A 13,851-nucleotide genomic window follows, 5' to 3' on the forward strand; every position below is an offset into this window, starting at 1 on the left:
AGACTGTGTTGTTGGATGTTACCCCTGCAAATAAAAATGTTTTAAAAGGACTTTATTGGTGTCAGCGTCCAAAGTGTTGGGTATCAACCCTGGGAACCCCTAGACGAGAAAGGAAAAGCCAAGCGGAGGTAACCGGTAAGCCCAAAAGCTTATTTGAGGGCAATCTGTGTGGGCAACCTTCGTTCTGTTTCTGTATGACTTAATTCCTAAACATAATAAAAAGAATTAAAAAAAAAAAAAAACATAAATAGCAAGCCTTTGCTTTGTCAGTTTGACTACATTTCTACAGTTTAACCACATTTCCTATTCTGATCTCTTTGAATTGAACTGACTGTAAGGTTGCAATGCTCATTGTATTGTAAATTGTATTTAAGTCATTTTAGTATGCGACCAGATTCAGGGCTCATGTACAGTATATAAACATCAGAATCAGAATCAAGTCAAATTCTTGTTTTGGGATGGTTGTGAGCTGCTTTGGAGTTGCTTTTGCATTCACATTGATCCCAATTTACTAGGAGTACAGAGCTATCTTAACCACTTGCTTACTGGGCACTTAAACACCCTTCCTGCCCAGACCAATTTTCAGCTTTCGGTGCTCTCACACTTTGAATGGCAATTACTCAGTCATACAACACTGTACCCAAATGAATTTTTTGTCCTTTTTTTCCCACAAATAGAGCTTTCTTTTGGTGGTATTTGATCACCTCTGGGGTTTTTATTTTTTGCGCTATAAATGAAAAAAGACCGAAAATTTTGAAAAAAAAAACGCATATTTCTTTGTTTCTGTGACAGAATTATGCAAATTATTAATTTTTCTTCATAAATTTTGGCCACAATTTATACTGCTACATATCTTTGGTAAAAATAACCCAAATTAGTGGATATTATTTGGTCTTTGTGAAAGTTAGAGAGTCTAAAAGCTGTGGTGCAAATCGCACAAAATTGATCACATCTGATGTACTGGTGGCCTATCTCGCTTCTTGTGACCCGAACAAGCCAGGAAAGTACAAATACCCCCCAAATGACCCCTTTTTGGAAAGTAGACATTCCAAGGTATTTAGTAAGAGGCATAGTGAGCTTTTTGATGTTGTCATTTTTTTCCCACAATTCTTTGCAAAATTAAGATTTTTCATTTTTTTTCTCTCCACAAAATTGTCATTGTAATAGGTTATTTCTCTCACATGGCATGTGTATACCACAAATGACACCCCCAAAAAAATTCTGCTACTCCTCCTGAGTATTACAATACCACATGTGTGGGACTTTTTCACAGCCTGGCCACATAGAAAGGCCCAACATGCAGGTAGCGCCATCATGTGTTCTAGGAACATAAATTACACATCTAACTTGTTCACTATTTATTACACTTTTGAAGCACCAGGACAATGACACGTGACACTGATGACAGATGGCACTGATACGTGGCAATGATGACACTTATACGTGGCACTGATGACACGTGGCACTGATAACAGATGGCACTAATATGTGGCACTGATGACAGATGGCACTAATATGTGGCACTGATGACACGTGGCACTTATACGTGGCACTGATGACACGTGGCACTAATACGTGGCACTGAAGACATGTGGCACTAATACGTGGCACTGATGACAGATGGCACTAATACGTGGCACTAATACGTGCCACCGATGACAGATGGCACTAATACATGGCACCGATGACGCGTGACACTGATGACAGATGGCACTGATAAGTGGCATTGATGACACGTGACCCTGACAACAGATGGCACGTGACACTGACAGGTGGCACTGATGACAAATGGCACTTATACGTGGCACTGATGACAGATGGCACTAATATGTGGCACTGATGACAGATGGCACTATGTGGCATTGATGACACGTGGCACTGATGACAGATGGCACTTATACGTGGCACTGATGACAGATGGCACTGGGGACAAATGGCACTGACAACAGGTGGCACTGGGGGCAGGTAGCACTGGGGGCAGGTAGCACTGGGGTGGATGGCACTGGGGTGGATGGCACTGGGGGCGGATGGCACTGGGGTGGATGGCACTGGGGTGGATGGCACTGGGGCGGATGGCACTGCTGGGGGAGGATGGCACTGCTGGGGGAGGATGGCACTTTTTTTTTTACTTTTTTTTTATCAAATCAAAGCAGAACGGCTGCCGCTGCAGCTGTTCATCTCTCCCCTCTCACACTCTGTCTGTGTGAGGAGGGAGAGTGGCGCTGAGAGATGATCTCATATGTTTACATATGAGATCATCTCCCATTGGACACGCCGATCGCTCTGTAAGCGGCCACTGTGATTGGCCGTTTACAGCGATCTGTATTTGCCTGTCCCCGGGGGACGCGGTGAACACAGAACTTCCGCGATGCGCACCCGCGGCGGCGCGCATCGCGGAAGTAAACATTAGGACGTCCAGGGATGGCCTCCCGGACGAAAGCGCCCGCTCTACGGCCGTCATTCGGCTATAGGGCGGGCGCGAGGTGGTTAATAAATGAGATTAAGCAAATTGAAAATTCTCTTTGCAAAGAATACCCAATCCTCCAAAAGAAAAATTTGAAAAAACAGGATTTTTCCTTGCACATGATTGAATGAATAAAGTCAGTACAACTTCACCTTATTCAGTATGCTAAGTAAAAATTGACTGTGCAAAAATAAAATTTCTTTATAAGAATGAGATGAAGTTTTGTTAACTTCAATCATAAGCAACTAAAAATCTTGTTTTTTTTTTTTACTTTCCTTCACATGATTGTGTATTATTTTCAAAGGGAAATTTCAGGTTAAGGGTCCTTTCACACGGGGCGGATCAGTTCTGATCCGCCCCGTGGATATCCGTTTGCTCAGCGGGGATCACTCCGTCGATCCCCGCTGAGCAGGGAGATGACAGGTCCGTCTCTGCACACTGCGCAGGGACGGACCTGTCACAGCGCCGCTCTCCCCTATGGGAGATCGGATGACGACGGACCGCAGTGCCCGTCGTCACCCGATCCGATCCGCAGACGGATGGAAAAATAGCTTTTTCCTCCGTTACACTTTTTCGGATCGGAGCGGGTCGGATGTCAGCGGACATGTCACCGCTGACATCCGACGCTCCATAGAGCTCTATGGAGCACCCGTTCAGGTCCGCCTGAAAAACTGACAGGCGGGCCTGAACGGGACGTCAGTGTGAAAGGGGCCTTAAGGTTGTTTCACCTTATTCACTAAAACTGGCCAGTGTGTTTTCTTTCAGTCAGCAGTTCAACAAAAGTTTTCCAATGTGTACCTTTAACAGAAGCTGATCAAATGATTGACTTCTGTCGAACGGGGACAGCCAAACATTGATCAACATTTGGCCAGTCACTGCTGGATGGGCTGATTTTCAATCCACCTATGGCCAGCTTAAGATAAGTGAAAATTCCCTGTGAAAGTGAACATGCTCTATTACATTGGTAAATCAACTCCACCCCTCCAATGAAAAATGATTGAAACCCAAAAATATGTCCATATGTGTAAATCTTAATATGCAACAACTCTAGTTTCATGGCCTTCGCTATTTTCTGTACATGGATGGCATACATATGGACTGATTCGTCAAGCTGTCATAATTGAAATTGCTAAAAGTGCTAGATTGATATTATCATGGTATTTTCCTAAAAGGTTTCACAAGATTTTGTACATACTAAAACTGCTAATTTGAATGTTAAAGTGAATTTATGGAGAATATAAACAGGCAGGATTTATTGAAAGTACACAGAGATGCTTGCATTCAATCACATCCCAATGCCCCAGGAGCACCCAGACCCAGGCTGCTTTTGACATATCTTAACCAGCTCCTGAGTTCAAGACCAAAGACCAGCATTCTTCGACCACTGTGGTGGACTCATTGCCCATTTGTGAGGGGCTGGAGATATGCTGTGATGGGCGCAAACTCTCAGCCACAGGAACTAGTTGATATTGCATGATAGAGAATTAGTGTCCCTCCGAGGGTTGTCAACATTTAGGAAACCGTTCCTGTACATTAACAAAGTGTTTTCATTTTAAAAGACAGTGAAAAAGTGATATAAAACCACAAAAAAAAACCAAAAAAAAATTGTAATATATTGCAGCTTACCAATCTTTAAATGTGGAAATGAATGTGTATTTTCACCTGCTGATCAGGCCAGTAACACGCATCCTGTCTTAGGATGTCTCCACTCTGTATGGAAGAGCAGTATTGTCAATCTGTGGTGAGGATATTGTTATGCCGCGTACACACGATCAAACTATCCGGTGGAAAAGTCTGACTCTGGACAATCCGCCCGTGTGTGGGTTCCGGCTGACTTTTTTTACTCAAAAGTCCGAGCGCCCCCCCCCCCGAGCTGTACCAGGCTGCGTGCCCTCAACATGGAGGGGGTGCTTTGGGGAAGGGGCCCCCCACCCCAAAGCACCTTGTCCCCATGTTGATGAGGACAAGGGCCTCTTCCCGACAACCCTGGCCGTTGGTTGTCGGGGTCTGCGTGCGGGGGGCTTATCGGAATACGGGAACCCCCTTTAATAAGGGGGCCCCAGATACCGGCCCCCCACCCTATGTGAATGAGTATGGGGTACAATGTACCCCTACTCATTCACCTGTGAAAAAAATGTAAATAAAACACAATGCACAAGGGTTTAAAATAATTTATTGCACAGCTCCGGGGGTCTTCTTCCATCTTGGGGGGTCTTCTCGCTGGACTCCTCCGCTATCTTCTGCTCTTTTACTAGCTCTTTTACTAGCAGAGGAGCCCGGCTTTCTTCTTTGTCCCCAGTGCCTGGGGGTCTTCTTCCGACTTCGGGGGTCTTGCCCCCCTCTTCGGGGGTCTTGTCCCCCTCTTCGGTTCATCTTGCTGGGCCTCCGCGCCTTCTTCCAGCTCTTTTGCAAGCGGTGGCCCGGTCTTCTATCGCCGCCGCCGCCTTCTCTTCTTCTTTTTCTTCTTCCTTGAGATGTTGACTCGTCTCTGTCTCTGGCCGCAATGACAGGGACGCGGCGTGCGGCGACTTATATAGGGACATCGCCGGGTGATGTCCCCACCCATTATGATGTCACAGTCCCAGAGGATTTACAGCCAGTAAAAGAGCTGGAAGAAGGAGCGGAGGCTCAGCAAGAAGAACCGAAGAGGGGGACAAGACCCCCGAAGTCTGAAGAAGACCCCCCGGCAGCGGCGACGAAGAAGAAAGCTGGGCTCCTCCGCTAGTAAAAGAGCTAGTAAAAGAGCATAAGATAGCGGAGGAGTCCGGCAAGAAGACCCCCCAAGACAGAAGAAGACCCCCGGAGCTGTGCAATAAATTATTTTAAACCCTTGTATGTTGTGTTTTATTTACATTTTTGTCACAGGTGAATGGATAGGGGTACATTGTACCCCATACTCATTCACATAGGGTGGGGGTCCGGTATCTGGGGGCCCCCTTATTAAAGGGAGTTCCCGGATTCTGATAAGCCCCCTGCCCGCAGACCCCGACAACCAATGGCCAGGGTTGTCGGGAAGAGGCCCTTGTCCTCATCAACATGGGGACAAGGTGCTTTCCCCCCTTCCCCTAAGCACCCCCCCATGTTGAGGGCATGCGGCCTGGTACGGCTCAGGGGGGGCGCTCGCTTGACCCCACCTCCTTTCCTGACCGACCGGGTAGCGTGCTCAGATATGATGATATGGACCTAGGGGGGGAGCCCCATGCAGTTTTTTCAGCGTAGGGCTTACCCTTTAAGTCCATACCAGGTGACGGGTCCAGCGATGTGTCAATCTCCCCGCCGAAGGATCATGCCATGGTGGTGGTAATGTACAAAGATATTTGTTTTATATGGCAGCCATATCTCTGTTTTTTGTGTGCCTCCTTATTTTCTATCAAGTTCCAGTGAGTGGCCATGGCAGCTGCGTTCCAGCTCGCCATTTCAGGAAGTCGCGGTCCCTGTCTGTGCCTCCGCAAACGAAGATTCTGTGCTTGGTTCCTGCAGGCATGGTTTCGCCAAAATGGCAGCGGCAGTCGCATAAGCGGTTGGCTGGCACCAGGTGGCAACGTTTTTTTGGCGCAGGCACACTGGGGAAGTGACATCATTAATGGCGGCAGATTTAAATAGTTGTCAAAGCAGCTATTCCTTGGGATGACTTGCAGGCTTATGCGGCAGTTTCCCCAGGCACTGTTCTCTGGTTTACAAGGTAAATTCTTTGCTGCAGGCTCCCTAGGTACTGGCTGCTTGTTATGTGCTCTCTCATGTCTGTTGTCACTCCTGTTTCTCAATAGGCTTTCATGGTTCGTTTTAGTTTCAAACTGCCTTGCCATGGCTCTGTCACTGCTCTCCTGTGGCCAACCCTTGCACTGCAGGTAGAATTTAGTTATTTTCTGCCTGTGATGCGTGGGTTCACTCATTCAGAAGCTCTTAACCCTTTCTTTTTCACTCAGCCCTTCTAGGTCTGAACACCAAAGCATGGCAAAGACCGTCCTAGGTCTCAAAGTCATCACTCCTCTTCAATCTCCAGATGTGATAGATCTCCCTTTAGATCTAGGCACCACAGAGAGGAATCTAAAACCACCTCTGGGTGACACTCTCACTGTCACTTCAGCTGCTCTGTGAGGAAAGCCTGCTGAGTATGCGGGGCTCAGGTTCCTGAAGGCAAATCGCTCTGCGAGCGATGCTTTTCTAAAGCAGAGGGTGGAGACCAACAAGTGGAAGCACTGGTCAGAAAGGTGGTCCATGAAACCCTGAGTAAAGCGGATTCTGGTCATACCCATAACCCTGCTGGTGACACTATGTCAGTCCCTATTAGGGATGATTTTGAGGCTCCAGGCCCGCCATAGCTGAGCAATTCCTCAATTGAAGCCTCAGATAGTGAGGTGGAGGTAGATGACCCTGGTGCAGGTTTTGAATTTGCCCTAGTACCACAGATGGTCAAAGCTGCCAAAGAAGCTTTGAGATGGGAAGAGCCAGTGGAGGCACCCTCCAAACAGAGGAAATATTTTAAATACCTCAAAAAAGAACGACCCAATTTCCTCTTTTTGGGTGTACTCGGCGCAATAATTACTGATGAATGGGGTGGTGTTGAAACTAAGAATTGCCTGTTAACGAAGGTATCAAAACTGTATCCATTTAAAAGCAAGGATTTAAAACACCTGGAGTCGGCTCCTCTCATTGATGCAGCCCTAATGAGCTTGGTGAGGCATGTCACACTTCCATTGGAGGATACTGTTTCCTTTAGGGATGGCCTGGAGAGGAAAATTGATACCGACCTCAAGCGGATCTACATTACAGCGGGTATGACCTGCAAACCAGCTCTAGCTCTCGCAGCTCTTTCTAAAGCGTTGGAATTCTGGAGAGCATCTCAGAAGAAGTGGCCAGGAGCTCACCTAATCATGAGCTAAGGTTGGCGGTGGCTTTTCTGGATGAGGCTTCCCTAGACATAATTCGCCTGGTGGCTTGGATCATGCTGTCATCTGTCATGGCTAGGCGTGCCTTGTGGCCAGAAGAGAACACAGCTCAGGCAAGGTTTAGATAGAGCAAGGGATGCTCGCCGCTATAGGCCTGGCCGTGAGTTCAGGAAGGCCTGGAAGAAAAAACAGCCTTCAGGCCAGACATTTTCAAAAGGGGCATCTTCCGGTGGACAAGAAGCCCCTAAGTCTTTATGATATTGTGCCTGCCAGACAGAACGAGTCGGCATGCTTGCCTCTCTCGGAAGAGAAAAGCTCAATCTCCTGTCCTATGCAGACTCCCTTGTGGCTGAAGGCGCTGCAATTCCAGTTCCAGCCGAGTAAAGGTTTTAAGGAGTCCACTCACCCCTCTTCATGGTGTTGAAGAAAGATACAGCTCCTGGAGGCCAGTTATAGACGTAACCCACTTGAATTCTTTTATCAAGGAGGAGAAGTTCAAGATGGAAACACTACTCACGATCAGTCAAGTAATTCAACCAGGCAATTGGCTTGTGTCCATAGACCTGAAGGATGCCTACTTCCATGTTCCGATAGCATTAGAATTCCAGAAATACCTTCGCTTTACTATAGATAAAATCCATCTGCAGTTCACCTGTGTCCCCTTCAGGCTTATGACATCGCCTTTTGTGTTTTCAAAACTATTGTTGGCTGTCGTGGCTCTGATCAGGACCAGAGGTATCCGTCAGTATCACTATCTAGATGACCTGCTGTTATCTCAGAACAGGGAGCAGTTGCTGATCCCAGGTCACCTCCACTCTACTCAAGTTGGGTTGGCTTCTGAATTTGGAAAAGAGCCATCTGGATCCTACACAGTCCCTGGTATTCCTCGGGGCACACTTCAACACTATCAAGAGCATCATCTTGTTACCCCTGGAAAAATTCCAGTAACCTGGGACAGAGTTTGGCTTGAAATGTCGTCCTCTCATCTCTGAGCCTCTCAATGCCTAAAGATCGTCGGCACCATGGTGGCAACAACACCCATGGTAAAGTGGGCTCAGTGGAAAATGCGGCCCTTTCAGAAGGGCTTCCTCCAGCAGTGGAACCCAGGGCTTCGGGATCACCTTTGGGATAACCTCATCCATGCAGGAGAGCCTTCCTTGGTGGCTACAAAAGAGGAACCTCCTCAATTGTCACTCCATCGCACCTTTGTCTTGGGTCACCATCACTATAGATGCCAGCAACAGGGGCTGGGGCACTCTCTGCCTAACAGAAGTAGCCCAAGGCATATGGAATTTTCCCTTTCACAAAATAGTCTCCAATGTTCTGGAACTCCGGACAGCGTTCTGCGTTCTGCAGGCCTTTTACCACTTAACAGCAGGAGCCTCAGTCCTCCTAAGACTAGACAACACGCCAGCAGTCGCATACATCAAGAGACGGGGTACTCGCAGTCTCTCCCTGTCAAAGGGAGTAGAGCCCATGATTTGGGCCCAGAAAAACCTGGCTGACCTGACAGCTGTCTATCTCCCTGGAGTCCAGAACATTCAGGAAGATTTTCTGTCAAGAGTTTCTCTCCAAAGTCTTCAGGTGGGTCCTGGACTCCTGTCCCTGGGAGTCATTCCAGAAGTAGACATGTTTGTCTCCCCATGCAACTTCAGACTACAGAGATACTACACAAGGTCTTGGTGTCCCCAGGCTTTCAGATAGATGCTCTGACAGACCATTGGCGGTTCCACAGGGCCTATGCCTCTCGCCTGGTTCCTGTCATTCTCTGGTTTCTGTCAAGGCTCAGGATGGAAGAAGCAGAGATAGCTCCGTACTTTGCAGACAGGCCATGGTTTCCACTGCTGATGCAACTCCGACCCAGTTCCTCTACCCTCCAGACCAGATCTCCTATCACAAGGGGCAATTCTACATCCATGCCCAGGTCATCTACACCTACATGTGGCCTGGCACGGTTCAGGGGGGGGGGGCGCTCTCTCATCCCCCCTCTTTTCCTATGGCCTGCCAGGTTGCGTGCTCGGATAAAGGGTCTGGTATGGATTTTTGGGGGACCCCACATCGATTTTTTTTTATTTGACGTGGGATTCCCCTTAATATCCATACCAGACCTGAAGGGCCTGGTAATTTAATTTGGGGGAACCTCATGCTTTTTTTTTTTTATCAATGAATGAAATGTCGGCTCCCTTAATACAGAGAACACTCATTGAGTGTTCTCTGTATTACGGGAGCCGACAATTCATTATAGCCGCGAGTGATTTTAAATTATTTTTTTTTCTGCAGAAATGACACTTTGCGCAGGGACAGTTCTAAGCACAGGAAACATGCGCCCCTTCACAGGCATACTATAGACACCCCACCCCCCCCCCCCCCCCCAGGTACGAAATTTAAAGGAATATTACACTTTTATTGTTTCACTTTAATCATTATTAAAATCACTGCTCCTGAAAAAACTGACGTTTTTAAAACTTTTTTTTGCATTGATCCATGTCCCCTGGGGCAGAACCCAGGTCCCCAAACACTTTTTAGGACAGTAACTTGCATATTAGCCTTTAAAATTAGCACTTTAGATTTCTCCCATAGACTTGTACAGGGTGTTCCGGCTTTTCGAATTTGCCGCGAACAGCCCAAATTGTTCACTGTTCGCTGAGCAGGCGAACAGGCAATGTTCGAGTCGAACATGAGTTTGACTCGAACTCGAAGCTCATCCCTAATCGCACACTACTGCATAGAGCAAGCCTTGTTATATTCTGTTAAATTTGGTTTACGTATCTTGTCTGTTGATAGTGCCAATTAAACCTTTTTCTTTTGTCCAGCACTCTGCCCACCCGGGTGTTTATGACTAGTTATTTCCCACACGTAGGCTGCCATGGAGTCTGTCAGGAAAACTGAAAATTTATATCAAATACTAACCGTGATTTTCCTTTCCTGATGGACTCCATGGCAGCAGGAGTTCCCTCCCAGTGACTGGAGTAGGCTAAATTATGGAACCCGGCCTCTGGCCCAGAGCAAAGATTTATGGGAGAAGGATCCTATAAGGTATGAGGGGGCATGATTAACCCACACGTAGGCTGCCATGGAGTCCATCAGGAAAGGAAAATTACGGTAAGTATTTGATACAAATTTTCCGTTATTTCAATGAGGGGAGTTTAGTCCATTATGTTGCTTTCATTTGACTTTTAAAATAGTACAGCAGCATACTGCATTTTTTTTATGTGTAAATGCACATGAACGAACTGTAAATGCATGTAAATGCAACTCTATAACAAAAAAAAAAAAATCATAATTAATGTCTAAAAAACATTCTGCAAATACACTACAAATGCGTCACAAAAGCACTCCAAAGAATTACAAACGAATATAAACCTGCATGCAGAACTGCACAGTGAACACAAGGATTGGGGTATAAATGAGACCTAAAGGTTTTTCTTTATGATGGAATGTCTACAGTCGAGCAAAAAACTTACACAGATCATGGCTGAGACAAATTCAAAGCTACCAACTCCCAAAGAGACATAAGCAATCCGGTCTTCAGGAAAACCAGCGTTAAGAAATACATCATATGAGTAGAAATAAATCTGTTGGATAATAAGAATTAACAACATATTACAGGCATAACTCCTAGATTCTTTAGCAGTGCCAATCTATAGATTCTTAAAAAAACACCTGTATTATTTTTTTTTTCTACGTGAGATTAAAGTAAATTTATGTCCATGATTTTACAGGTGATAGTAAAATGTAAAATACTACGTTGCCATAACTTTAGGGCTTGTTATGACCAGATTTATTTTCATGCCTTTTTTCAGTCAAGGCAAATTTCATAGACAATAAAAAATTCACTGTTTTGAAAAGCCATTAATTCTGTTCCCTCCAATACATAGAAAAAATGTTTCATGATGCTTTTTGGGGGCACTGACCTGCAGTTTGTCATTTGAGTCAATTCAATTCAAACTGAATAATCACACAAAGTGTTGTGTAACAATGTATATGTGGTGGGTCTCATTTTTAAGTGCGTCTTTTTAAGTGAAACTGGTATAGGGAAGAGGCAGTTTATTGAGTTTTAAATTGTATATATAGCCAAATTATTCGTCCTGGCGACTACTGGTAGAAAAACAAAAACTAATGGGAAATAACAAATTTTACATATGTCACCAGAACAAAAAGGTACAGCGTATCTTCCAGTGGGGATATACTTTGGTGTATGTTCCAGTGATAACTGTCTTAGGCCTCTTTCACACGGGGTGGATCAGTAAAGATCCGCCCCGTGATGATCCGCTCGCTCAGCGGGGATCGCTCTGTTGTCCCCGCTGAGCCGGCTGCGGACAGGGCGGTCTCCGCACACTGTGCGGGGACCGCCCTGTCAGCTCTCCGCTCTCCTCTATGGGGATCGGACGAGCACGGACCGTGTGTCCGTGTTCATCCGATCCGCTCTGCAGACGGAAAGAAAAATAGGATTTTCCTCCATCTGCAGAATCGGACAGTTGCGGAGGCGGACGAAATCTGGTGTCTGCGGATGCTCATCCGCAGACACCCGCTATCCCATAGGGATGAATGTATGGCCCGTATTTCATCCGCAAACGGATGGATGAAATACGGACATACCATCCGCATGTGTGAAAGGGGCCTAAGAGAGAAATCATTAGAAAGGTACAGAATGGGAATTTTAGGTGCGTATTATCAGATTTGAAACAAAATATTTATAAAAAAATAATTTTTATTTTATATAAACATCGTTTAAAATTCACATATTGTTAAAACCAACATGAACAAATTCATACGGTCATTGTACAAAAGTTTTGACTCTACATGTTTCACAAGAACTGTGGCTTCTTCAGGAGCCTTATAAGACTTTGTATACAACATCACTATAAGTGAATAGAAATCATTATATGTTCATAATATAGACCTTAATGGTCTATAAATCACAAAACTTAAATTTACATATACACACACACACACACACATATATATATATATATATATATATATATATATATATATATATATATATATATATATCCTTCCTCTCCGGCCAGATTTTCTCTCGCAGGGTCCAATTTACCATCCTGCTTTACACAGTCTGAATTTAACGGTTTGGCTGCTGAGACCCACATTCTGAGAGATCGTGGACTTTCGGAGCCAGTCCTTTCTACTCTGGTCAATGCCAGAAAGCCGGCCTCCAGGCTTATTTACTACAAAATCTGGAAGGCATATGTTTCCTGGTGTGAACCCAGGGGATGGCATTCTAGAAAGTATGTCATTAGCAGGATCTTGGCTTTCCTCCAGTCAGGCCTAGAAATAAAATTGGCCGTAAGCACTATCAAGGTGCAGATTTCGGCCTTGTCAGTGTTTTTCCAGAAGCCACTTGCATCACATTCCCTTGTGTGGGCTTTCATCCAGGGGGCTATGCGGTTTAGTCCGCCAGTCAAACCTCCGGTATGCCCACTGGATCTGAATTTGGTTCTCTCGGCATTGCAAGGGCAATCATTTGAACCTTTGCATCAGGCTTCATTAGTTCTTTTGACAAAAAATTGCTTTTTTTGATAGCCATATTCTCGGCTAAAAGAGTGTCAGAACTGCCAGCTCTCTCGAGCAAGGAACCTTATCTAATTATTCATAAGGACCAGGTAGTGATGCGTCCTAATAGGTCCTTTCTGCCTAAGGTGGTTTCAGGATTCCATTTGAATCAAGATGTAATCCTACCATCCTTTTTTCCGGAACCACAGTCCGCAGAAGAAGAGTCTCTGCACACTCTAGATGTAGTAAGGGCAATCAGTATCTATCTCCAGGCAACTGCTCAGATAAGGAAGACTGATTGCTTATTTATTTTGCCGGAAAGGCCCTAAGAAGGGCCATGCGGCATCAAAATCCACTCTCTCAAGATGGATTAGACAAGTTATTCTTTAGGCCTATAGTGTAAAGGGGAAGAGTCCTACTTTTCAAGTGAAAGCGCACTCAACTAGGGCTGTAAGTGCCTCTTGGGCAGTGCATCACCAGGCCTCCCTGGCTCAGATCTGTAAGGCTGCAACTTGGTCATCAGTCCACACATTCACCAGATTTTATCAGGTGGATGTCAGAGGGCAAGAGGATACCACCTTTGGGCGCAGTGTTCTGCAGGCTGCAGTTTAGATCCTTTGGTCCATGGCGGTCTATATATTTGTGATCTGTGTCTCCCTCCCCTCAAACTGAGCATTGCTTTGGGACATCCCACTATGTAATGAAGCTCCTGTGTCCCGTGATGTATGATCAAGAAAATAGGGTTTTTATATACAGCTTACCTGTAAAATCCTTTTCTTGAGAGTACATCTTGCGCCCTTCTTGGGGTTTTACGTGGTTTCTTAATGCTTTGCTACAAAACTGAGGTGCCTCCCATATGGGAGGGGTTATATAGGGGAGGAATTCTCCTTAATTGGGGGTTAGCCAGTGTCCAATCACCAGAGGTGCCTATATAACCCACTATGTAATGAAGCTCCTGTGTCCCGTGATGTACTCTCAAGAAAA

At 45.6% G+C, this 13,851-nt stretch overlaps 1 protein-coding gene across 1 annotated transcript in view; it reads right to left on the reverse strand.

The window, feature by feature from the left end:
* The window catches only part of LOC143940334 (solute carrier family 2, facilitated glucose transporter member 11-like), a 47,427-nt gene that overhangs the window by 16,675 nt on the left and 16,901 nt on the right, over positions 1-13,851 (reverse strand). The window contains exon 8 of the mRNA XM_077461582.1: positions 10,818-10,928. Within this exon, the coding sequence (XP_077317708.1) occupies positions 10,818-10,928 (111 nt within the window). The remainder of the gene's footprint in view (positions 1-10,817; positions 10,929-13,851) is intronic.

Source organism: Lithobates pipiens, unplaced genomic scaffold (genome assembly GCF_037356315.1).
Source record: "Lithobates pipiens isolate NorthernLeopardFrog02 unplaced genomic scaffold, aLitPip1_a1.2 Scaffold_3, whole genome shotgun sequence".
NCBI lineage: Eukaryota > Metazoa > Chordata > Amphibia > Anura > Ranidae > Lithobates > Lithobates pipiens.